We start from the raw sequence: 24,721 nt of genomic DNA, 5'->3' as shown, positions 1-24,721 counted from the left end.
TCCCTGTCCCTATCTTGACACACAAACCTCTTGTTTTATTTCTCTCTCTCTCCTGTCCAGTTTAGGAGGGGAGTGATACTATGACTTAGTGAGCACTTGGCACCCAGCCAGGGCTAAACCACTACAGGGAAAGAGGAGTTGTGTATAGCATCACGAAAGAGAGAGAAACACGTATCTGTACTTTGAAGATTATACTCCTTTCTAAGGAGAGTTCAGTTAAGGAACTAGTTCAGGACACTAGAATATCAAAAGAGGTAGAGAGAGAATTAATTAAATAATGTGGGTGCAAAAGAATGGGAGGGAGTGGAACAGGTGAACATTTTCAGATGCTTATTTCTGTGGTGGATAGTGTCTGTAATTGTTTCAGGAGATTGTGCTTTTATAATAAGTCTTCATATCCCTTTAAACCAGAACTACAGAACATTTATCACTGTGCAAACAGATTATAATCCTCATCAGATACTTATCGGTTTTCTTGTTTTTCTCTTTGTTACAGCTTTTTTATTAGCAGTTAAAATGTCATTTTTACAAATGTCACTAATGGAACCTGAACTGTGGGAAACTGTAATATTTAAATCAAATATTGACATTTAGTGGTGTATTGTGAATCACAGACTATTTTTATGAGCATTTATAGGATGTGCTGGTCAGAGCTGATTTTGTCTGTTCTCGGGCTCCACAAACATAGATTGCAATGATTATCTACAGATTTAGAGGTCTGAAGAATCATTCCATATAAAAGCTGGAGGCAATCTGAAAGAAAAATAACTAATGTTTTTTTGATCTACAAACTACAGAAATTCAGATGTTCAAGGTAATAATTTTAAAAATGAATCCTGCACTTGAATCCTTTATACTGAGCAATTTAGGAGAGGGATGATGGTTCCTTGTAGCAGGAAAATTTTGCCTTACAGAATATTTTGCAATTGCATGTTTTGAGGAGTCAAATAAATCTCAAGAGTAGATTTCTATCTGATTTCATTATGTACACGAGCCTCCGTGTTTCATGTACTGTAACTAAATTTGTGAGGATATGAATGTACACAGTGTCTTTCTTTTGAGAGGTGACAGGTTGAAAGAGTTTAGTATATAGCTTGTCTCACTAGAAGAATGGAATATAACTGGAATTTTTTCCAACTAAAGGATCAGAAGCAAAAGTTTAAGCAATCAGGGATAGGTAGTCCAAGGTACAGATAGTCTGTGGAAATTTCTGCAAAGCCTAACTGTTACAATGACAAATCCCAAATACCATGGTATTGGAAGATTAAGTTGACAAATCTATGATATTGGAAAAACTGAGAGATAGAATGGAAATGTTGCTGTTGCATCTTAACTCATCTTTTAATGAACAAATTTTTCTGGCATATGCTTGGAATAAGTGGAAAGCAGGCACTAAAATGATCTTCCATCCAGAATAATTGTTCAAGTAAGTCACAGGATAAATTTTGTCTTTCCTTGTGCCCTGGACTGTGAGTTCTGCTAGCATATCTAGTGACTCTTCCACCACCTCTGTTATTAAGAATATTATAATGTTGCCATAGAATAGCATGTGTTGCAGTAGTTTTCTGCTCTTCCAATGAACTTTCAACACTACTCTGATTTCTCCAACATTCCTCTGTGTGCAAAAGCTGAATTGTAAAGCATGCCAGTTTCAGCCATCATAAGGTTGACATTTATTTCCAACTAAATTCTCTAGTCTAAATATTTTTTTAATAAGACACATTTTTTTTTTCTGAATTATAAACTGTTATGTTTAGTGTCAATGTTAGAAATAAGGAAAATATTTGGGTACAAGTCAGTAACTCTTACTTCTTTTTCAAAACCTATTCCTTTTCTTCAGCTAGATTTCTTCTTTTCCACAGATTAGAAAAAGCTTGTCTTCCTTTATTGTTGGCAGCTCTGCACACCTGGAGGAACAGGAACTAGGAACACGTTCTGAAAAGAGATGCTTTGAATGAGTGTTATTCTGTGCAAAACTAATTCTCCCATAGGTGTTACTGCCACGCTCTTAGAATAAATTAAACAGTAACTATTAATCACTTCAATTATTTCCATAATTCCAACTCCAAGACAGCTTTGTGGTTTTAGCTGGCTTAGTCATATAACGTGGCCATAACTTTCAAGACATTGTCCAAGGGGGAGAAACAATTTGGAAAAAGATTCTTAGGCTGTAAGAAGTGTTCTCAGCACTCCTGATTGTTTTGCAGCCCCTGCTTGGCTGCTTGTTTGGAAGCAGCCTCCATGTTGTCAACTAGAGTGTTTAGGAAAGAATAGAACTTCTTTAGTATATAGAAATCTGATGAACACTAAAGGTGTAAAAGGCCCAGTTTTTTGCTTCTTACAGGTCTTTACCAATCCCCAAAATGCCTCATCTTGAGAACACAGAAAACATCTCATTGAAACCCAGGACTTAAATCCTTCCCAAAGCTGGGTATCCTGCTCAGATCCCTCCATCCTAAAGACTCTTACAAAAGGGATAAAGACCATGAATCCAGAGAGGGCTGGGAGATTATTGGTCCATGTAGTGGGTCTGGGATGGTAGTGATTTTCCACAGCAGCTCCTGCAGTGCTTACTGTTGATATCAATATTATAACTACCGCTTGCACAGCATCAGAGCTGTCCCTCCAGCATTCCTTCCCCCACCTTCACCAATAGCTGTGGGTGGGCATGATCTTGGGAGGGACTATAGCCAGGACAGCTGACCCAGGCTGACCAAGGAGATATTCCATACCATATGACGTCAGCTCAGTAATATAAACTGGGGGAGAGGAGCAGGAAGGGGAGGCGAGATTCATTTCTGGCCTTCCCAAAGCAACCGCTACGCGTACCGCAGCCCTGCTTCTCGGGAGGTGGCCGGACATCACTGCTGATGGGAAGTAGAGAGTAACAGCTTATCTGCTTTTGCTTTGCTTCCCACGCGCGCGGCTTTGCTGCTTATTTATTAAACTGCTTTTATCTCAACCCACGAGACTCCCATCTTATTTTCTCCCCTTTCCTGGCTTGCTGAGGAGGTGGGGGATAGAGCAGTGTGGTGAGCACCTGGCATCCAGCCAGGCTCAAACTACCACAGTCCAACAGACACACCCTATTCTCTATCTGGATCTCAAGCGACTGTTGACTTAACCCTATGCACTAGCTAAAGGTTAAAGGAAACACCAACCTTGCACTGCTTTGTGCTGTTAATGAAATGATAGAAGACAATGAAAAGCACCTTGAAAGACTGCACAAGAAAGAAAGATAAATCCCATTTCAATGAACAACCTTGATTTAACCTTGATATAATCATAGAATGGTAGGGTTAGAAGGGACCCTTAGAGATCATCTAGTCCAACCCCCCTGCAGAAGCAGATCAACCTAGATCAGGTCACATCGGAACATGTCCAGGGGGTTCTTGAAGACCTCCAAGGAAGGAGACTCTACCTCTGGGCAGCCTGTTCCACTGCTCTGTCACTCTCACAGTAAAATAGTTTTTTCTTATATTTAAGTGGAACTTTTTGTGTTCCAGCTTCTTCCTTGTCCTGTTGCTAGCTACAATAGAAAAAAGTATACTCAGTATACTCAGAGGTCAGCTGTTTCATGGAGCAGGTAGAAAGAGAAAACTGGAAATTAAATGTGAATACTGATTCTCACAGTAAATAATATCTGTTCTGAATTTAAGGTAAATTAGGAGCAGTGGAATAAGGAAATTGTGCAGGCAGATACAGATTGCTGGCTTTTTAATAGAGGTGCCAAGGAAGCATCTGTTGGTTACAATATGCTTGGTTAGATTTTCATGCACCTTATATGTTCATTTCCAGGCCTCCACTCCTCCTGAAGGCTGATTTTTTAGAACTGTGATTTAAATATTCCTGCAAAAATTTCCACTTATAAAACTCTTTTGCAAGTGGCAGGGCCTTTTATAAGGAGAGAGAGATAATGAACTGCAGTATCTTAAAGACCAGATTTTTAAAGGTATGTAAGTGCTTATTGCAATGAAAATCAAATGTCTAGATGCTTTTGGAAATCCCTCAAGATGCTTAACTGTGTCTGTAGATGCTTTAATACATTTGTTCCTGGTGGTTGCCTAAGGTGCAGTTAGTCACTCCTAGAAAGTTGAAAAGTGAAACTTTCCCTTACTGCTGTAGCTATTAATAATTTTTCCTTCGTTATGACAAAGTGATTGGAAAATACAACTGTTTATAGAATCCAGTGGAATATGGAAGAAACAGCAATGAATTATAAAAGAAAATCCAAGTTCATCTTTTTCTGAGCAGTAGACTTGTGTAAGCTCATGCTTATAACCGTAATGGATGAGGTAACTTCCCAGTTTGTGAAGCCTCTATAATCATTGCATGGTTAGTCAAAATTATTTTCTATATGCTTTCTTACAGTGTGCTTGGGGATCTGTGGTGTATCAAGTGGCAGACCTTTAGGGGAATTTGATCTGCTTAATACATTTTGATACTAAAAAATCACATGCTATTATATCTCTTTTCTGGTTGATCATAGTTATTGTTGCAAACCTAGTATCTAGTTTAAGTAACGTTTCCAAGTTTGCATTCATTTTTCGTGATATCATCTCTTTTATTTACAAATACTGGGTGAGTATGAATGACATATGAAATTATTTTTTGTGTGTTTACAAAAAAATAGTGATACAATCCTCATAAGTAGCTTTTGTGAGTGTAGTGTTTTTATCCTGGTTTTTTCATCATTACTGCAGTTTGCTGTTTTTGTCATTAAATGCTTTTTGTTTCTGTTAATTAGGATGCTGAGAAGTTGGCTGGTGAAGAGCATGCCTGGGAAGAAGTCAAAGATGTTGTAAGTGAAGTGAGATATCTAAAATCAACAAAAGGTATCCTTTCAATGACAGGTTATAGTTTGTTAATCAATTGTGAAAACAATCCTGAGAGTCCTTTAGGATGCAATTAATATTCTGAGATTTATTTCCTAAAGCTTTACATTTTTATGTTGTTTTAAAATGCATTTTTTAATATTAATTTGATATTTAAACACTCTAATATTATTAATTTTATTAATAATAGTAGATTCTATGATTACTTGTATTGAAACTGTTTCATGGCAAGGAGATTAGGTAGCTAGGATGTGAAAGGCTATTTTGGTTCCGGTTTAGAATTCTGCCATCACAGCCCACTACTTCATATAAATCCACTTCTAAGTGAAATCAAGCTTAATACAAAATATTCTTAAATTCTTTGTCCCATTACTCCCATTGTGAACATTTCCAGGTTCTCATTTTTTGCACAACAATGACAATAACAAGGACATAATCAGAGTCAGGTTCACTGCAAACATAGAATCATTATAATAAGTTATAATAATAATTACTGATAATTAAGCAAATTGAATGAGATGATCTTGCACTAATAAACAGCACTGTAGCCTAATGGCCATCATGTAGAAATTAAATCTAATTAAAAATTATCATGGAACAGCAGCAACCAAGATGAGTAGAAGAGGTGGAGATTTTTACTAGAAGGCTGTAAGAATATTGATCGGTCTCTCATCTTTGTCTATTGAGTGGTATTTCACTCACTGTGAATTTGGCCTATTGCAGCAACATATCTTACCATTTTTAGAAACATGAGCTTTCTCTGGAGACAGAGAGAATGAAATCTTCCCATACATCTTTTCAGCAGCATAAAAAAGAAAATTGCATAGTGATATTCCAAGCTGGAAACAAGGGATCACAATATTTATTGTAACAAAAAAAAAAAAAAAAACAAAACCAAAAAAACCCAAACCACAAAACAACCAAAAACCCAGTTTGTTTCTTTGTAATCCAGAGAGATTGTTTGTTAGCAAAAAGCAAACACCTATCTCATCTAACTTTAATTTCCATACAATTTCCAGTCTGTCTTAAGTTCCTCTGTAGTCGCTGGATTGAGACAGACAATACTGAAATAGATTTCAGGCATTCATTTATACTTCAAGGCTCATATTTTAACATAAAAGTTACATTATAGATATGCAACATATGACTGCTATCATGTTTATATCAAAAGTACGGAGCCAGAATACCGGTCCTATTTAATGTTCTTGTATTTAATTGCAAGAGGAACAACACCTATGATATTTTGCTAAAATCTTTAATTAAGATTATTGATTTAACTGATATTTAAAAAGTAATCAAACACATTATACTAAAAGATATCAGGACTGGTTGAAAAATTATGTCCTTGTCTGCTCAGCTTCTGTTCTCAGATATGGGCTATTTGAAATCTGTCCTCTTTCCTTCCATTGTGCCACAGTCCCAGTGCTAATGGGCATGCAGTAGCAAGTGTAATACCTGAAGAGGAGGCTTTAGATTTGTCTGCTTGCCAAGACTGGATAGAAAACCAATCTCACTGACTGAGGCACATCATCTTTAGTTTCTGCAAATGTAAATTTGTTATAGCAAGTTAAACGAAAAGCCCTTACAATTGAGAAAGTTAGTGACTACCAAAACCTGAGGTACTGTTTATAACTGGTACATACTGCTAAACCTGTAGTTGGAGAGCTTGAAAAAATATGTATGAGCAAACCGTCCTAGATCCAAACTCCGGTTAAAGCATACATGCCCAGTGCAAGGAGATTCTTGTGCAGAAAAGATTCCACTGCATCTCAGGCCACACATACATAGCAGAGCTCCTTGAGAGCTGCTCCTTTAGTCTTTTGTCAAATACAGGACACACTGATTCTCTTTTGTCCTGTTGCAGCTGACAGTAGGTTTTCTGTTTTGAAATTTACGTAACTGATAATTTGTCCTCAAAAGATTTTTCAATACAGCACATCTGTTAAATGCTAGTGAGTGAACAAAGAAATATAATGAGAAGTAAAAGCAAACAGACTAATACTGTGCATCAGCTAAAGTGGTAATCTTTCAAGAATTTGTGTGCTTCGTACTTTCTAAAAAAAAAATATGTCTAAAGTGAAAATAATATCTCTCATTCTTCTGTTTGTCTGTCCTTAATCAGTTGTAAAGAATACTTGGATGTTTGCCAGAGATATAAAGGTTAAGGTGCAATTTAATAATAACACATTCCTTCCCTTATATGACTCTTTCAATCCAAGGGCAGGAGAGCAATTCACAAATAATTAGTTTAGCCTTGTAACAACCATGCTATAAATCCTGACCCAGCCACATAGTGGTCACATTCTTAAATTTAAGTATATAAATACTCCCATGTTCAGGAAGAAGTAATTGCTTCATCACAGGGTTATCACTGTACACTTGAATTCATTGCTGGATTGGGGTGGGTATCAATTTCATTTGTGAATGAAAAAAAAAAAAAACTGCTGAACTTCCTTGAGTTGGCTGTTTGAAAACGATTATGATACAAATAACTTTATTACTTCTCTTACTAAAATCTATTTTTTAAAAAAAAAGCATGTATTTGTAGTGATATGTATGATATGGATGAGCAAGGATCTGCTGGGACAACTCAGGCAGAAAGCAGCCATCTAGGAGAGGTGGAAACAGGAGCTGGCTTCTTGGGAAGAGTATAGGAACATTGCCAGGGCATGCAGGGGTGCAACTAGGAAGGCTAGAGCCCTTCTAGAATTAAATTTAGCCAGGGAAGTTAAGGACAGTAATAAGGCATTTTTCAAGTACATCAGCAGCAGAAGGATGACGAGGGGGAATGTGGGCCCGCTGCTAAACACTGAGGGTGCCCTGGTGACCGAGGATGCAGAGAAGGCCGAAGTACTGAATGCCTTCTTTGTTTCAGTCTTTATGGCCAAGGCTGACGCTCGGGAAACCCAGTCCTGCAAGGATAACAGGATGGCCAGGACAGCAGAGGACTTGCCCTGGGTGGAAGAGGAGGAGGTTAAAGACTTGTTGGCCAAGCTTAAGACTCATAAGTCAATGGGTCCTGATGGGATGCATCCTAGAGTGCTGAGGGAGTTGGCTGATGTGATTGCTAAGCCTCTCTCCATCATTTTTGAACAATCTTGGAGGACAGGTGAGGTGCCTGAGGACTGGAGAAAGGCCAATGTCACACCAGTCTTCAAAAAGGGCAAGAAAGACGACCCAGGAAACTACAGGCCGGTCAGCCTCACCTCCATCCCTGGAAAAGTGATGGAAGGACTCATCCTGAATGTTATTACTGAACATATGAAGGATAAGATGGTTATCAGGGGGAGTCAACATGGCTTCACCAAGGGGCAATCCTGTTTGACCAACCTGATATCCTTCTATGAGTGCATAACTGGCTGGCTAGATGACAGGAGAGCAGAGGATGTCATCTCCCTTGACTTCAGCAAGGCTTTTGACACTGTATCCCATAACATCCCCATCAGAAAGCTGAAGCAGTGTGGCTTGGATGAGTGGACAGTGAGGTGGATCGAGAGCTGACTGAATGATAGAGCCCAGAGGATGGTGATAAACGGCACAGAGTCGAGTTGGAGGCCTGGAGTTCTGGGGCCAGTCTTATTCAACATTGCCATCAATGACCTGGATGAGGGGACAGAGTATACCCTCAGCAATTTACCTGATGACATTCTGGGACTCCCATTGTTGGTATTCAGCTTAGATGTGGTCAGAGAGAGAAAAATCTGAGCCATAGAGAAAACAAACCAATGTAGAATGTAGTGAAAATAAGTGACTTGTGGTAAGGAATATGCAACTAAAATGAATGCAAACCCTAGCTTACTTTTATTCTCTTCCAAACCAAAAAAATCTTGTAGCATTGAAAGTAAAAATCTTCTTTGCTTCAAAGACCCTCAATCCTGAACTAGAGTCAGACGTCAGAACTGCGATGCTTTTATTCCCATGCATGACATATGCAGGTGTACATGAAAACAAAGATCTTTACAACTGTTTCAGAAGAAAGAAAATTAATTACTTGAAAGAAAAAGTTCTAATTTCATGAGAAATCTAAACTAAACCAAACTTTTGGCCAACTCAAAAGTTTGTGTCATTATTTTAATATACAGAAAATTAATTTGTGGATTTTAGCTGCTGAGACACTTTGTTAAGCCACATTTCCATGGGTTCTTGCTCTTACTTGCAAGATCTGGAGAGGTACCTTAAATAATAATGTTTCAGAAGCTAAAGAAAGCTTAGCTTGCTATGCATTAAAATATCTTTTCATTTTGTCATTTCTCATTTGCCCTTCATTGCTTAAATACTCCCTTCTTTAGAAATTGTTTTTCTAGATGTAAACAAAACATATTTTCCTAAGCTACCATTTCCAAGTTCATGTTTTCAAGAGCTGATGCAGAGTCTGGAATGATGGCAGCTTTTTTATTTTAATGCCTAGTAGCTCTTACACCTTGCTAGCAACATTTGGAACTTGTAGCTTTGTTTGATTAAAAATATTTCCTTAACTAAGGTTAATAACAGAGTGGGAACAGGTTCTGTCAAGATGCAAGAGTCTCTTGAGCAGCAATACGGATCGTCTTCCAGACACAAATATCTATCAGCTGGAATTGCTTGACTGTGCCATGGATGCCTGTATTAACCTTGAATTGTGGGAAGAAGCTTTGTACTATGGCAACAGAACTCTGGGACCATACAGGTAAGAAATGTAGTTGGCCAACTGTTTCCAAAAAGAAGGGCAGAAGGGACTGTCTCATTAAAAGCAAAGATTGTGTTTAATCTAGATGTTTCTTACATGTTTTATTTCTTGCTGTATACCTCAATTTGCTTTCCGGGTTAATGGGTGAGGCAGAACTCCCATTCTACAATATGACTGTGAGCAAATAAAATGAAAATAGGAACTGTAATAACAACTGATTAATAGCTCCTCACTGTTCCATGTGTTCAGATGCTGCCTCATCTCTGATCAGAAGTTGACATTCTGGTTCAGACTCCATTGCAATGAGGATATCAGCATTTTATGCTGAGCTACTTCAAGCTTGAGAGACAGAAAGCCAGATGACAATGTATATTCTCTGTATACTCTATACTTAGAGTTTGCAGAGCCCAGAAGATATAGATCAATAGCACAGAATTGAGCTGGAGTCCTGTGGCCAGTGGGGCACAGTCGTCTGGGGCCAGTCTTATTCAACATCTCCATGAATGACTTGGATGAGGGGACAGAGTGTACCCTCAGCAGTTTACCTGATGACACCAAAGTGGGAGGACTGGCTGATTCCCCAGAAGGCTGTGCTGCCATTCAGTGGGACCTTGACCGGCTTGAGAGTTGGGCAGAGAGGAACCTCATAAGGTTCAACAAGGACAAATGCAGAGTCCCACACCTTGGGAAGAACAACCCCATGTTCCAGTACAGGCTGGAGACTGACCTGCCTGAGAGCAGCTCTGCAGAGAGAGACCTGGGAGTCCTGAATGATAATAAGCTGAACATGAGCCAGCAATGTGCCCTTGTGGCCAAGAAGGCCAATGGCATCCTGGGATGCATCAAGAGAGTGTGGCCAGCAGATCGAGGGAGGTTCTTCTCCCCCTCTACTCTGCCCTGGTGAGGCCTCATCTGGAGTCCTGTGTCCAGTTCTGGGCTCCTCAGCTCAAGAGGGACAGGGAACCTCTGGAGAGAGTCCAGCGCAGGGCCACCAAGATGATCAGGGGACTGGAACATCTTTCATATGAGGAAAGGCTGCGGGAACTGGGACTATTTAGTCTGGAGAAGAGGAGATTGAGGGTAGATCTTATTAACATTTACAAATATCTAAATGGTGGCTGTCAGGAGATTGGGGCATCCCTTTTTTCTATAGTAGCTAGCAACAGGACAAGGGGTAATGGGATGAAACTGGAACACAAAAATTTCCACTTAAATATAAGAAAAAACTATTTCACTGTGAAGGTGATGGAGCAGTGGCACAGGCTGCCCAGAGGAGTTGTGGAGTCTCCTTCTTTGGAGGTCTTCAAGACCCGCCTAGACATGTTCCTGTGCGACCTGATCTAGGTGAGCCTGCTTCTGCAGGAGGGTTGGACTAGATGATCTCTAAAGGTCCCTTCCAACCCCTACTGTTGCAGATACACAATTATTTTAGTTAACAACTTATCATCACAATGAGTAGTCAAGCACTTGTTAAGCACTTGTTAATCACCTAGTAATAGTTCAATCAATTAGCTAAGCACTTGCAAATAAGTCAAACACCTATTGATTAAGTATTTATTTGAATCACATAAGGATCAAACTGCAAGTTGCATGCCACACCTGATGGGGACCTGTTACCTTAGCTACAAGACCCTGGTGAATGTATTTGTTAGGTTACCTTAGCTGTTACCTTAACTACAAGACCCTGGTAAATGTATTCATTAGGTTACCTTGGCTGTTACCTTAGTTGTTACTAAAACAAAGGGACAGATATCATTTTTGACCAATCACTGTGATTTTGGAAAGTTTGTGTTGGTTGGGAACCAATCAGGGTGAAGGGCTAAATTGATAGATGGATATTTAATGCATGCTTGTGTTGGCAAATGTGATTCTTTTGTTTGAGCTGTATAAAAACCCTGAAAACAGTAACAACTAGCACGTATGGAGGAGCTATCCCCAGTGTTTTCCCAGCGCTGCATAATAAAGAAGTGCCCGGCTTATCTGCATTCCTGTGTAGATAAGTTTTTCGCGGTTTCGAACACTACCATTCTATGATTCTATGATTCTATGAAAAGCTGTAAGATCTGGGGCTGTTCAAACTGGAGAAGAGGAGAGAGAAGAGGAACCTCATTAATACTTACAAGTATTTAAAAGGTGCATGTCAAACGGATGGAGTGATACTATTTTTCTGTAATGTCCAGTGATAGGACTAGAGGTAATGGGATGAAGCTGGAACACAAAACTTCCTTCTTAAACATAAGGAAAAGCTTCTTTCCTGTGAGGATGAGGAAGCCTTACCACAGGCTGCCCAGGTAGAGTGTGGAGTTTCCTTCTCTGGAGGTTTTGAAACCTGCCTGCACACCTTCCTGTTTGACCTGATCTAGGTGGACCTGCTTTAGCAGGGGAGTTGGACTAGATGTTCTTTAGAGGTCCCTTCTAACCCCTACCATTCAGTGATTCTGTGGAAAAAAAACCCAAAACAACAAACCCTTGCAAAATACAGTTTCAACTGGAAATGAAAAAACCCTGGTCCTTGTTTTGGGAAGTGAATGAGGTGGTGAAGCATTTGCTGTTCTTCTCTCTTGGTCAATGCTATGTGCTGGGAGACTTTGAGTCTTGATGACTTTTTATTAATAAGGATGCTCTAGGAGATCCTACTTGAGGTAGTAGGTCTTGAAATTGATTGTAGCCTGGAGATGTAATGCAACTTGGTCTTCCAGAGGAGGAAGGGCAGGTGTTGTCTGCTTGGATCTGTGTTCTAAAAGCTCTAACACTCAAATCTTTGGGTTCTGGGTATTTGTGTTGTTTGTAACTAAATATAAACCTGTGCTGAATATCAAGAGATAATGTCAGTCATGCATGAATGTTCATTCTTGGTAAGGTATTTTTCAGAGCATGCATTTCTTCTCTGTCAGTTCTTCGACAGCATGTGATGTTCCAGTAGGTAGTGTGATGTTGAGAAGAGCAAGGGGCCTGCTAGTGTCCTTCTGTGAATAAAAACATCTCAGAATTTACATGTCTTCCCTAATCAAGCCAAGATGCCATTAGCCTTCAGCGTTTCCCCTGAGGATATTTCATCTGGCCACCTGTTTCTGAATAAAACTCTGGGTTTTACTTGAGAAGCAACAGAACATTTCAGAGCTTTCACAATAAAAGAATTAGCAAGAAATTTGCATAGGCTGTGGTATACCAGAGCTGTACAGAAGCTAAGTGTTCATAGTGACTATTACTTTTCATAGAGGAGGGCATGAGTGCCTACAAATTCTCACATTTCTTCAGGGCAAAATTTACAGCATGCCAAAGTCACACTTAACCTTTCAAACAGAGCTTATGTAGTGCTGCAACAGTACATGTTCCCTGCCATCCTTCTATCATGTGGCACGATCCATCTGAACATAGGAGTCTGCCTGTTCAAATATCCCTTTACTAGCTAAAAAACATCCCACCTTGCTGATGTTTTTCTTTTGTAACTTCTTAACTCAGTTCTTCACAACTGAAAATTGAGGATTTTTCTACGGACATTTCTGAGAACAGAGATTACAATGAGACCAAGTACACTTTTACCAGACAGCTTAATAAAGCTTTCTGTGTTTTGTTTACTGAAGTGTACAGTAGTTTTCCAACTGGTTTATATATCAGTTTGGAGATGAAGGAAAGGATTCAACTGTGCAATCAATTAATATTTCTTAAAGACTGCTGTTTACATGAGATATTTGACCCTTTTTGCATCTTGAAGAACTTGTCCCTGTTCTCTCCCCATCCAAAACCATTAAGAGAGATTTTCAGCTCTTGTTTTTTCTATGTACTTTCAAGTCATCGCTACAAGCTTTGACACACCTGAAATAAAATCCTCAGTTTCTCATTACAACAAATTGTGTCCTAAGCAGCAGGAGAGCAAATCCTAGGAAGTCTTTTGGGATGCATTGAATTTCTTCTGTTGAATCAATCTACTGCTTGGCTGCTCCTGCAGTTCCATTATAGCTATCTATTTTCCGTTCCTCACCTCTGTAAAAGGTATTCACACAGCTCTCCACAGGGAATCACCTGAGAATTCAAGCAGTCCATATAAATAGGAAATAATTGTTACAACTTTGAAGGCTCAGGAGATTTGGTCAAAACCAATTTTCATTTCAGGTAATGTATTTATTGTGCATTTTTTATTTCTTTAGCGGTATGGTTAATTTTCAGTGTCGTGTGACACATTGTAATATAATGTATGTTTCCATTATGATGGTTGCTGACTTTTTGAGAATCATCCTCTTCATGTAACTGGCAGAGACAGATGGTTAAATAACACAAAACTGAAGTGTCACACTGAATAACAACCTCTGTGTTTTTGGTAGTGATGATCACCTATGAGGAACATTGTTTAGGACCTCTCAAGTATGTTTAGAACTTTAAAAAGAAGGGGAGGGATGGTAACTGTCAAGATGAAAAGTTGCTTTCTCTCTTGGTGTTGAACCATAACTGTTTTTTGTTAAAACCTCTGACATATACTTTCACTGAATAGCCTAAGCCAAATGTACCTACACAGCTTTTTTTTTTTTTAATGTCACAGTGTCTGTCCAAGAGCCTTAACAAAAGTTGAGACACCTGCCTAAGTGAAAGCTGCACACTGAGCACTCAGCAGCTTGCAAGAATAAACCTCCTTTCAAAAATCTTCATGAGCCTTAACCACAGAATAACAGGATATCAGCAAGAGGTGTTACATGGGTTTGTCATGTCTCAGCACATTCACACTCCGAGCTGACTGCTGCTCATGAAGGATTGAATTCAGAGATAGTAAGGCAAATAGTTAGGTCATGTCTGAGGAAGGGCTCCAGCATTTAGCTCTTAAATTACAGAGAAGATGTGTGTCTGGAGATTGCTTTGTTTTGGTTTTCGTTTTTTCTCTTGACACAAGTATTCATTTCTTACACTGAAAAGAGTAGAAGCATGCATCTGTTATAAGTCTGCTAGATGTTCTCAGCTATTGCAACAGGAGTAATAGGAGGAGAAGTAGCTAAGTGATACCATGGACCTACTGGTTTTAAGAAGCAGAAGGTACTGGGTAAAGCTGTGTTACCAATCTGGGTTCCTGTGGCATCAGGTCTGGTGAGATTCTGATACAGAGAGAACAATCATGTTTATCTGTTTCTGTGCTGCACTGCTCACAATCTCCTGCTAAACTTAAAGCTAAAGTATATATCCCACTGATTTTCAGATGGGGCACTTTAATTAACAACCCTTCATCTCCAGTGCTTCAGCTTTAGGAGTTACTGGAGGGCTCCAACATGAACAAGATGAAATTCCTTCTTTTCATCCTGTACAGAAGTGGCATGCAAAAGTACTGTTCTGTCTCTTCCCCAGGCAGCCTTGCACATCCTTCCTCCTCCATCCTCCTTCTGTTGAATCAGCACCTATACAGGGTTTGTGCTAATGTGACTGTTCTGCTTCTGGAGTGGAAGAGATAAGTAGGTGCAAGCACCCTGTGTTTGGTAGACATGCATCATTTCTCTGCTCTTCTCTCTCCTCCTGTTCTCTATCCCTTCCAGTGATGTTTTGAGGGATCCCATTATTCCACCTTTCCTCGGTGGACCGAGATCTTTTAGAGAATAGGGAAAGCTATCCCAACCTGTTTTGCAGGGACTGGGTTTAAGGACTGGGTTTAAGAACAGTGGCTGGGATGTGCCTCTTGTTGAGTGTTTTCTGAGAACATGGTTGAAATTTCATTGTGTGAACAAAGTGTCAGCTAGAATCTTTTATTAAGAATTCTAATTCAATAGATACGATGGACTATAGTTTCTAAGTATGTGAACTTCAAATAAAAGGCAAAAGAAAAATTGATGGTTGCTATAGTATCTTTTCCATAAGTCATGGACTGGGAAAAAAAGAGACAAAAATAACTGTAGACCATAATATTCTTGGAAAAGACTCTGGACCTATTTCCTCTTCTTCAAAAAAATTCTCCAATAAAGAGTCTGATTTTCTTTTGGTTTTATTTCCCCTCCTTTTAAAATACCTTTAACCATAAAAAAACACCCAAATCCTGTTCTTACAGGTACGTGTTTTGTAATACACGCATGATATATTCAATGCTTGGAATTTTTTTTTTTTCATCTTTACCTATGTTCGAATATATCTGATCCTTTACTGAATTCAGTAAACTCTGAGTCTACTGAGGTTAGTTCTGAGGCATTCGACTCGAATTTACATTGAAAGTTAGAGTACCTAGAAAACTCAAAGAAAAAGAAAACTCAGAAAAAAAGAAAAAGAAAAAGAGAAAAAGAAAAAAAGGGGTGGGGTGGAACTGCAGTGATAAAGAGGACCACTGGGGGATGCTAGCGCTTAAGGGTTAAACTCTGGATTCGGCACCAATCGGCACCCTGGTTGCAGGAGAGAGGTCCCCTGGGGACCTGTGGATGTCTAGCAGATTTCTGAATCAACAGATAGCAGTAATTCAGTGACCAAAGTTCAGTGTTCTAATAATAGAATATCAGTAGTAAATATAAATCTTACCTCTGGGGTCACTAGAGAGGGAGACAAAAATGTGAAGGTAGAGAAAGCAATTCAAAGAAACAATAAAACAAAGAACAGAAAGAAGAAAATCAACCTTGCTCACTTCCATGGGGTTTTAGAAGATGATCATTTATCTTTACTATTTAGAGCAAAATGTATGGAAAAAAAAGGAAAACAAAATCTTACCAAAGAACAGTAAGAGGTTAAAAAAAATACAGCTCATGGGGAAACCTGAATAACTGAGGTATTCTTTTTTTATATTGTCTAAACAAAAGATGTGATATAAGATTTAGGAATTTGATTTTTTGGTTCATGAATGGTTTCATTGATTTGTCACCTAGAGATAGTGAAAGGTGGTGAGATAGGAGTCCCAAGTATCCATCTGAGGTTTGTGAAAGAAAGAGTGAAGTATGTTTGCTGAGAGAGTAGATTGTGTTTGTGCAAAAGCACAGGGCTAGAGGCATCGTGGCTCACTGGAACCTCAGGGAGTTCTTGCTACAAATCAAGTGAAGAAGCCTCAGTACACCTTCAATGTAAGAAAAACAGAGGGAAAAGAGCTTGATAGTGACAAACTGCTAAAGCGGGTAGAAAGAGTAGGCAGCACCAAGATTGCCTCCCACTTTCCTCCCAGGTTATTGACAGCAGATCATTCTTCAGTGCTTCTGTTTAGTGAGTTATACAAAATTAGCTGACATGACTTGTATAAATTAGTGGAGGCCAGACCATCTTTGCAAACCACTGCAGCTCATGAGGCAGTTTGAAATCCTCATGAGAAACTATTGATTTGAAGTTGAACAAAAATATTCTTCACCCTTAGTATCAGACCTTCTCAAGCACTACACTATGTATATTGTCACGTTCTAGAGCATTTAAAAACATTTAAGGTAATTTTTTTCAAAAACTTAGGACATATGTGAACATTTGTATCATTTGTATGAAAATTGTCTTTGTTCCTAATTATCACCAGTTTATGTCACATACCCTTATGCGAGATAATACACACCTCAGTAATTTTTTTTTGTTGCATATTTGTTATTTTAATCAAAAACTTGAAAATGGATTGTGTTCTGGAGAACTTTGTATATCTTTTGTGCAGATCTGAAATAACAAAAATATACATCACCAAAACTTGAAAATTGTAGTCTGTAGTTGGCTCTGTTTACGTTGGCCCTCTGGGTAAATAAAAAAAAAAACAACAAAACCAGTATAAATTGGAAAGTGTAATATCTCTGGTCAATTGTAGGTAATTCTTCCAAAAGATAGATATCTATAGCAATGTTTGCACAATTTCTGGCTTCAACATACCTATTTCATAGATAAACAGGTAGCATACTTGTCCCTGGCTTGATATCTTTAGGAATCCCTTAAAGCATGTCAGCAGTCTACTCCAATCTTCCATTCCTCCCTATTTCCTTCCTTCCAGATCCCTCCAATCCCAACAGCATTTTCCAGAAAAAGGAAATGTTTTAAATCTGGAAACTGTTGTCTGTGTCCTGATCAATCCATTAACCACATAGTGCATGGATTTTTCTTGTTTGCTGCTTGCTTGCTAACATACATCTGCATAACATCAGTGCCCTCAGTTCTTCTCTACTTGTTTTTCTTGTATCCTTCCATTACAACCATATGTTGTCTCTGAAACTGATACCAAGCTGCATAATCCTCAATGACTTCTGTAAACTCACACTCTCTTAAGTGCTCCACCATCTACCTTTCATCATTTTCACATATTATGCAGATAGATAAAATTTCTTACTACTCTCTCTAGTCATGCCAGCTGTTTTTCAGGCATAATTTTCATGTTTGTATGTTGTCCAATATATTCTATCACACTTGAGGTGGAAATTCAGCAACATCAGTGTTCCTTTGCAGTACCTCATTCAGTATATACCACAATTCTTAGGTAGGCCAAGACTTTATTAAATATCTTCATTCATAAAATCATAGAATGGTAGGAGTTGGAAAGGACCTTTAGAGATCATCTAGTCCAACCACCCTGCAGAGGCCTAGATCAAGTCGCACAGGAACATGTCCAGGCGGGTCTTAAAGACCTCCCAGGAAGGAGACTCCACAACCCCTCTGGGCAGCCTGTTCCAGGGCTCCATCACCCTCACAGTAAAATATTTTTTTCTTATATTTAAGTGGAACTTTTTGTGTTCCAGCTTCATCCCATTACTCCTTGTCCTGTTGCTAGCTACTATAGAAAAAAGGGATGCCCCAACCTCCTGACAGCCACCATTTAGATATTTGTAAATGTTAATAAGGTCTCCCCTCATTCTCCTCTTTAGACTAAACAGCCCCAGGTCCTGCAACCTTTCCACATATGAAAGATGTACCAGTCACCTGATCATCTTGGTGCTGCAAGACATTTCTGACAGCATTCATCCAGTAGCTCTGTATTTGTATACTGGTGCCTACTAGCTTCAGTTTTAGTTTATAATTTCAGTTTTATTTTCTAGTTTCACCTTTCACCTGTGTCAAGAGCTATTTGAATCTGAATTTTACAGGTAGCGATCTCCTAGGGATGTTAATGAGCATTGTTTCCTAGAGTTTCATTTTTCTCTGACACAACTACAAGCATTGATTTCTCCATCTCTCACATAGCATTTCCAAGGTGTTTTAAGACACTTCTTGAAAGAACTGTGCTTTCTGTCAATGATAATTTCATCTGTAGAGATTTATATTGGTTTTGCACTATAGGATCTCATTCAGATTAAGATGTTTGACCATTCAGGACTTCTTTCAGTCTTTGTCTAGAATAGATATTTCAGTCCCAGTCTACCTGCCTACCAGAACTGAAAGATTCAGTTTGGGGTTTTTTTTGGTTTTTTTGTTTTTTTAACTTAAGCAGTTTTAGTTGGTATCATTGTCTTGTAAGCAGGGGATGTTTTGGGTTTTGTTTACATGCATACTTGCAGTATACAAAGTAAGGACTTCTGCAGCCGTTACCTGAGCTCTTTTCACTTGTCTGCTTGTCTTCACACACCAATTAAAGGACATACAAGGATAAAGTAGAAGTATCAAACATGTACCAAGCAAATACAAAGCTCATACTCTAATCTACAAATGTAGATATTATAAAGGCCCATGTGCTGTAAGAAAAATGCAGCATAACTATTCAGATCGAATGATTTTTGGGAAATCACAGTTTCTGTGTGAATTTTGCTAAGAAAAAGGGGGAGTTGAAAGCACACAGACTCTAAACAAAGATTTAGTTAGAACCTGAGCTAAAATGTGTTAGGGAAGTGATATCAAGGGAAGAGTTTACAGTTAAAAATCATTACGTAAAAATCATATGTGGAATTTTTGATTCCTTTGACAGTAACTGAGCATTGCTTTGAAAAAGCTCTTTTAAAGGCAGAAGTTGTGGTGAAAAGAGGGAAAAAGGAGAGGAGACTTATGAAAAAAGAAAGTTAAACTTACAATGCTACCTCTGATGAAAGAGACAAAAAGAGAGAGAGGGCATCCAGAAAATAGCAGCAGAGAAGTTATAAGGAACAATGGGGAAAGAATTAGCAGAGTCTGGTTTTAGACAGAAAATATCTATTTCTTTGTTTGAATAAATTGTCATATTGAGTTGAGGAGACGGAGAGTGGAGACTTGGCAGTACTTCTAAGGAGGGAAATCAATTAAGAGCTCCTAGCAGTACAGTTGTGAACAGTGGTGAAAAGGGAAAATGATGGCATTTAAACAAGAAAACAGTCTACAATGGTCCAAAACCTTGGAGATAAAGGCTGAAAAAGCAATAGTTTTTTTTTTTTCTGTTGATAAAGTGCAAAAGTTACTGAAGTAAAAAATGAGGGAAAGGAGAGGAAAGAAGCAGAATAGAGCAAAGAAATTGAAGAACCTAGAGTCTGTCTAAAGGGTGAATCGGTGATATTGGCCAGGGAGAGTGAGTGATGGAAAGATGGTGCTTTGAAGAGGCACATGTAACACCAGGAAATTGAAGGAAGTATTGTCAGACAAGAACCATGCCAAATTCCTAGAAAGATGATCCATCCAGCAGGGAAACCAGAGGATGAAGGTCAGAGAGGTTCTGCAGCAAAATAGGTGATATTGAGTAAAGCTGAAATTTCCCAGACTGATGTTGACAGGAAAGGAAGAGAAAAAAAAATGAACTTACAGGTGAGAAGAAAAGGGAGCAGTGAGCAAATCCTAGAGACAACACAGTTACTGGTGACTGGTAGACTACAAGGTCACCAGCTCTTGAATTTACCAGCTATTGAGTGAAAGAGAAGATCTTATTAGGAATGCTTTAATTAGATGTCCTTGAAAACTAGAAATATCCTTATTTTCAGGTCATGTGTTTACTAAACCTGTCCATAATTCTACCTGGTTCACACATAGTCCTGTCCACCATATCAAATCTCTGTGAGTTGTATTTCTCTTGAACTCGTCAGGGTCTGTTAATTCAGTTTTCCTTGACTGCATAAAAACCGAAAATCCATAACTCCATAAAACCAGAAAGTCCAATCATTCTATAGAGGGAACATCTGGAGATATCAGAGGTTGTTCTAATCTAATCCTGTTTTAAGAAATGGCACAGCCATGTTTATATAGCCTTCTGCCTCATATAATTAGCAGTAGAATTGTGCCATAAGGACCTACTCAAGGAAATGCAAAGAATATTGACTTCTACACAAATACTAGTTGCATTACCTCATAAATACAACAGCCTCTGGCCTTCAGAAATGTATTCAATGAGTGATCTCCTCCTTATTTCTCTGTACAACATCTAAATGATAGATTATGCAATTTAGGGTGAATGGGTTGACAGTGTGATGCAACTTAAGGCTTGCCTGCAAAATCCTCCTGCGTATATTCTTTTGGCTGCCACCAAAAGAACTTCTTCCTTCCTGTACACTCTAATTTTCTACTGCTTTAGGCCAGAACTCCAAACACTGTCTGCTGGTATGTAACACTGAGATGTCTGCCGAGTCCCAGACAATTCAATTCCATGGTTAAGAAGGTGATTCAGTGCTTCTCCTCTCCTACCTCCTTACTTCTCCCAGATGCTCTTTTCTTCTATTAAGTATACTGGAACATCTTTTCTCGGGTTCAGTTTGTCATTTCATCATCAGTCAAGACACCTAAGCCTGAATCACCTTTAGTAATGTGACTTTGAAGATGAAAGTAAGAAAGAAGAAACAAAAGGCAAATGACTTTGGGCAGAGACATGAAGAAAAATGGTAACTAATTCCAAATGTTGGAAGGCTAACAAAAGACAGACTATAGCACTGCTAATAAAAAACGGCTCTGAGAAACAGAAAGTAGGTTACCCAAAGGGCCATGAAAGCTGACAAAAGTGAGAGCAAGATAAATACATCAGAGACAAAAAGAATCCCAAACTCCAACCAATTATTACTGAATAATTGCAAAATAGGTATTTTATAAACAAAATAAAATAAAGTAATATTCCATGATGTAATGCACACGTGACCAGTAAAGGGAGAGAAGGAAAAGCATAGGCAACCAGAGAACAGTTACAAGAAGCCCAGAGTGTCAAAATTAGAGAGAAAAGGGCTTTCTTTTAACTTACCCCTATCATCACAAAAGATAAAATAAGGAGAGGGCAAAGAAAACAGATACACAGTTGCAAGCACTTTCCTATGAGGAAATTCAGCTTTCTCCAGCCATGCAGTGTGCTCTTGTAAGATATGGTTGATAGGCTGCCAGAAGAGAAGATAAAGTTCTGGAATCAAAGTGTATTCATTTCCATATATTTCCATATTAATTCAGGTATGTTGAATGATGCACATCAAGGATTTAATGTACTTTTAAGGCTGGCCAGCATTTCAGAATTCTTCTGAAAACTGGCAGAAGTTACAGCCAACAAGTAGAAACATTCTAAACCAGGTCTTTCTACTTGATTCTTTGTTAATGAAATAGAAAAGAGAAAGAGAAAAGAAAATCTTCTCATGCAATAGTGTGCTTGGCAGACTTTGAAAAATGGAATTAGATCCTACATTGCCACAAAACAAAAGCTTTGGTTTATACAGTCATAAAAAGGAAAAACTTTTAGGAGATTAATTTTCTTGTCATAGGGGGAATTTGCAAGGTTTACAACAGCATTTTGTGGAGAACCTTGCTTTAGAAAGTGGTACAAAATACAAGTTTCAAAAATGTTTATGTAAATGCGACCGGAGATCTTGCTTGGGAAGATGAGAAACTGATGTACCTTATACTGCTTGAGGCTTTCTGAAACACATTATATCCTATGAAACTTCTCAAATCTTATGAAAAAAACACACAAACTAATGTATGCCGGGGAACATCCTACTAGTTAGTTGCCTGCTCTCGTGACAATAGAGATAAGTTATCTTAGATATTTGACTCAGTGTGCAGTTTTATTTTTCAAGAGATTTCAAATTGTGTAGCTGAGTTGGGCAATATTACCTCTACCAATCTGACTTCTCAGAATTTTGAGACAGAATGCAGGTTTACATGCTTGCAGTAAGATGACATCCTAAGTACATACTCAGTCATTATCTGTTGCTACCCATCTGGATTCAGTTCGTCTTACTGGTGTGTTTGCAGGTCAAGTGAACTCCACCAATGCTGGATATTTATCAAGAGATGCTATCAAATTGTGCAAGGTTGCTTGTGCCAGGAGAGAGAAAGAGAGGAAGGGATTAAAAAAGTTATATTTCATGTAACGACACATCAACATTAAGCTGTGACATAAATAAAAATATATTGAATTTCACTAAAATTGTTGATTTTATTAAGTATTCCATGCCTTTATTAAGTACCCTTGGCTTGCTCTGAGAGCAGGAGAGTCCCAGGGAAGTACTCTTATCTTCTGATACCTTGAGGAAAACAAGACAATACAGCAGTTGTACACCTGTGTTGTGTTAAAATTGTGTCCATCAATACCAATCAACTCCAGATATTGTAGTGAGACATGACTTCTCCCTCCTGTGTGCAATAATGAGGACTATCACTGTGCCTGATCTTTGCATATGAAAAACACCAGGGATAGAGCATTTACTGCATCCAATGACACTAATAAAAACCCACAGCAAATTGTATTCAGACATTGCTAAGTTAAGCGAGAGAAGAGTGAGAGAACATTTGCTGTTAAATGAAAAGGACACAGCTCCATAGAAATCAGTGGTGGTTTGTGGATTCTGATTTCTGTCTCAGCAACATACAAATCAGTGGGAAAGGCCTTCAGTGTGGGTGATAATGGTGTGTTGTATATAGCTGGGGGGATGGGAGGGGATCAGACTGCTTAGGGAGTCAAGGACTAAGTTTTCTTCTATAAAATCTGTTTCAAAGGTCAGAACCAGGCAAACATTTACCAGGTTGAATGTGGAAGAAATTCCCCTTACAGTTTCTCTGATATTCACCCTAAAATGCTATCCCTTCCTTTTTGTGCCCTATATTTAAACATAAGGCAAGGTGAGATTCTTGTCAGTTCTGAACTTATCAAATTTGTTCTATATAAGCTTGTAAAGGATTCTCCATGAAACTCTTTCTCTTAGCCACAAATGCAACTGTTTGTGGTGTATATTCACATTTTGCAGATACTCATACCAGTCTTTCTTGCTATCACTTCTTCCTAGCTAGGTAAATTCATAATTAACTGGATTGCTGATATCTTTAGCAAAGTGAGTTGTTTTTTACTTCAGTTTTGTTGCTATTGTTTTTTATCCCTATCTATTACTCCCCATCTTTGCAGTAATTTTATCAAGATCTATTTGTAATGGCTTCAAGCAAATATATGCATGCTCAAGCCACGCAAATTGCATTCCGGTAAACAGCATAATCCTTTGGCCCTTTCTGCATACTCCTCAGGTGGCTCATCCAGCCATAGCCCCTAAGGCTGGTGTTTGGCAAATTTGTACTTGCTTTTGTTTAACTGAGGCTGGCAAAAGTGATTTGATTTCCAGGGTCTTTGTCAGTGTTAGTTACAGCAATAGCTTATATATAGAGATATCTTAGCCTGTTCCTGAAACAAAGTTAGAGTGTCATATTCAATACAATAACACTACCGTAACTTCTGATTAAGTGCTTAGTGAGTTCCATTTCCTTATAAGAACATGTGTAAGGACCCAAGAATGTCTGCCACAAGTGAACCAAGCATTAATCTGTCAGCATCTTAACTATGCTTGGAATAGTGCAATGGAAATATGTGGTACAGTGACACAGTGTTTGTTCTCTAGGAAGCACTTAAGAGCAGATGGAACTTCTAAAATAGACTGATTAATGAAAGTGTGCAGCTTCTATCAAACTTGTTCAATGCTTCTTTGTTTTAACCTAAATAAACACAGGCCACATATGCTTGTATTTTTAGTAAGGTGCCCGTAGCCACAGGTGGGAACCCAACATTAATAGGTGCACAGAAATTCAACAGGAAGTGACTTAGAAAGTGTGCTTCTCTCCTAAAATAATGGGATGGGTAAAACGTACAGGATCATTGTGGATATATCCTAAGGATTCTATAACAACATAAAGAATAATAAGCTAGAGTCTCATGACAATTCTATGGAAAATAAGTCAATAGCAGGCACATCCTAAAATTCTAGTAGGAATCAATAGCATCTATTAAAATGAGGCAGGATTGTGTGGAAATGACATACAAATCTGTAACATTTATTTAACTTTATTTCATAGAATGATAGGATGGTAGGGGTTGGAAGGGACCTTTAGAGATCACCTAGTCCAACCACCCTGCAGAAACAGGTCCACTTAGATCAGGTTGCACAGGAACATGTTCAGGTGGGTCTTGAAGACCTCC

At 38.5% G+C, this 24,721-nt stretch overlaps 1 protein-coding gene across 4 annotated transcripts in view; it reads left to right on the top strand.

Moving 5' to 3' along the window:
* Positions 1-24,721, top strand: part of SMYD3 (SET and MYND domain containing 3) — a 419,799-nt gene that overhangs the window by 350,393 nt on the left and 44,685 nt on the right. For all 4 annotated transcript variants that reach the window (XM_061991091.1, XM_061991092.1, XM_061991093.1 and 1 more), the window contains 2 exons: positions 4,748-4,835; positions 9,327-9,501. In XM_061991091.1, the coding sequence (XP_061847075.1) occupies positions 4,748-4,835; positions 9,327-9,501 (263 nt within the window). The remainder of the gene's footprint in view (positions 1-4,747; positions 4,836-9,326; positions 9,502-24,721) is intronic.

Source organism: Colius striatus, chromosome 2 (assembly GCF_028858725.1).
Source record: "Colius striatus isolate bColStr4 chromosome 2, bColStr4.1.hap1, whole genome shotgun sequence".
NCBI lineage: Eukaryota > Metazoa > Chordata > Aves > Coliiformes > Coliidae > Colius > Colius striatus.
The sequence above is the reverse complement of the archived record's forward strand: the minus strand, read 5'-3'. Positions and strand labels throughout refer to the sequence as shown.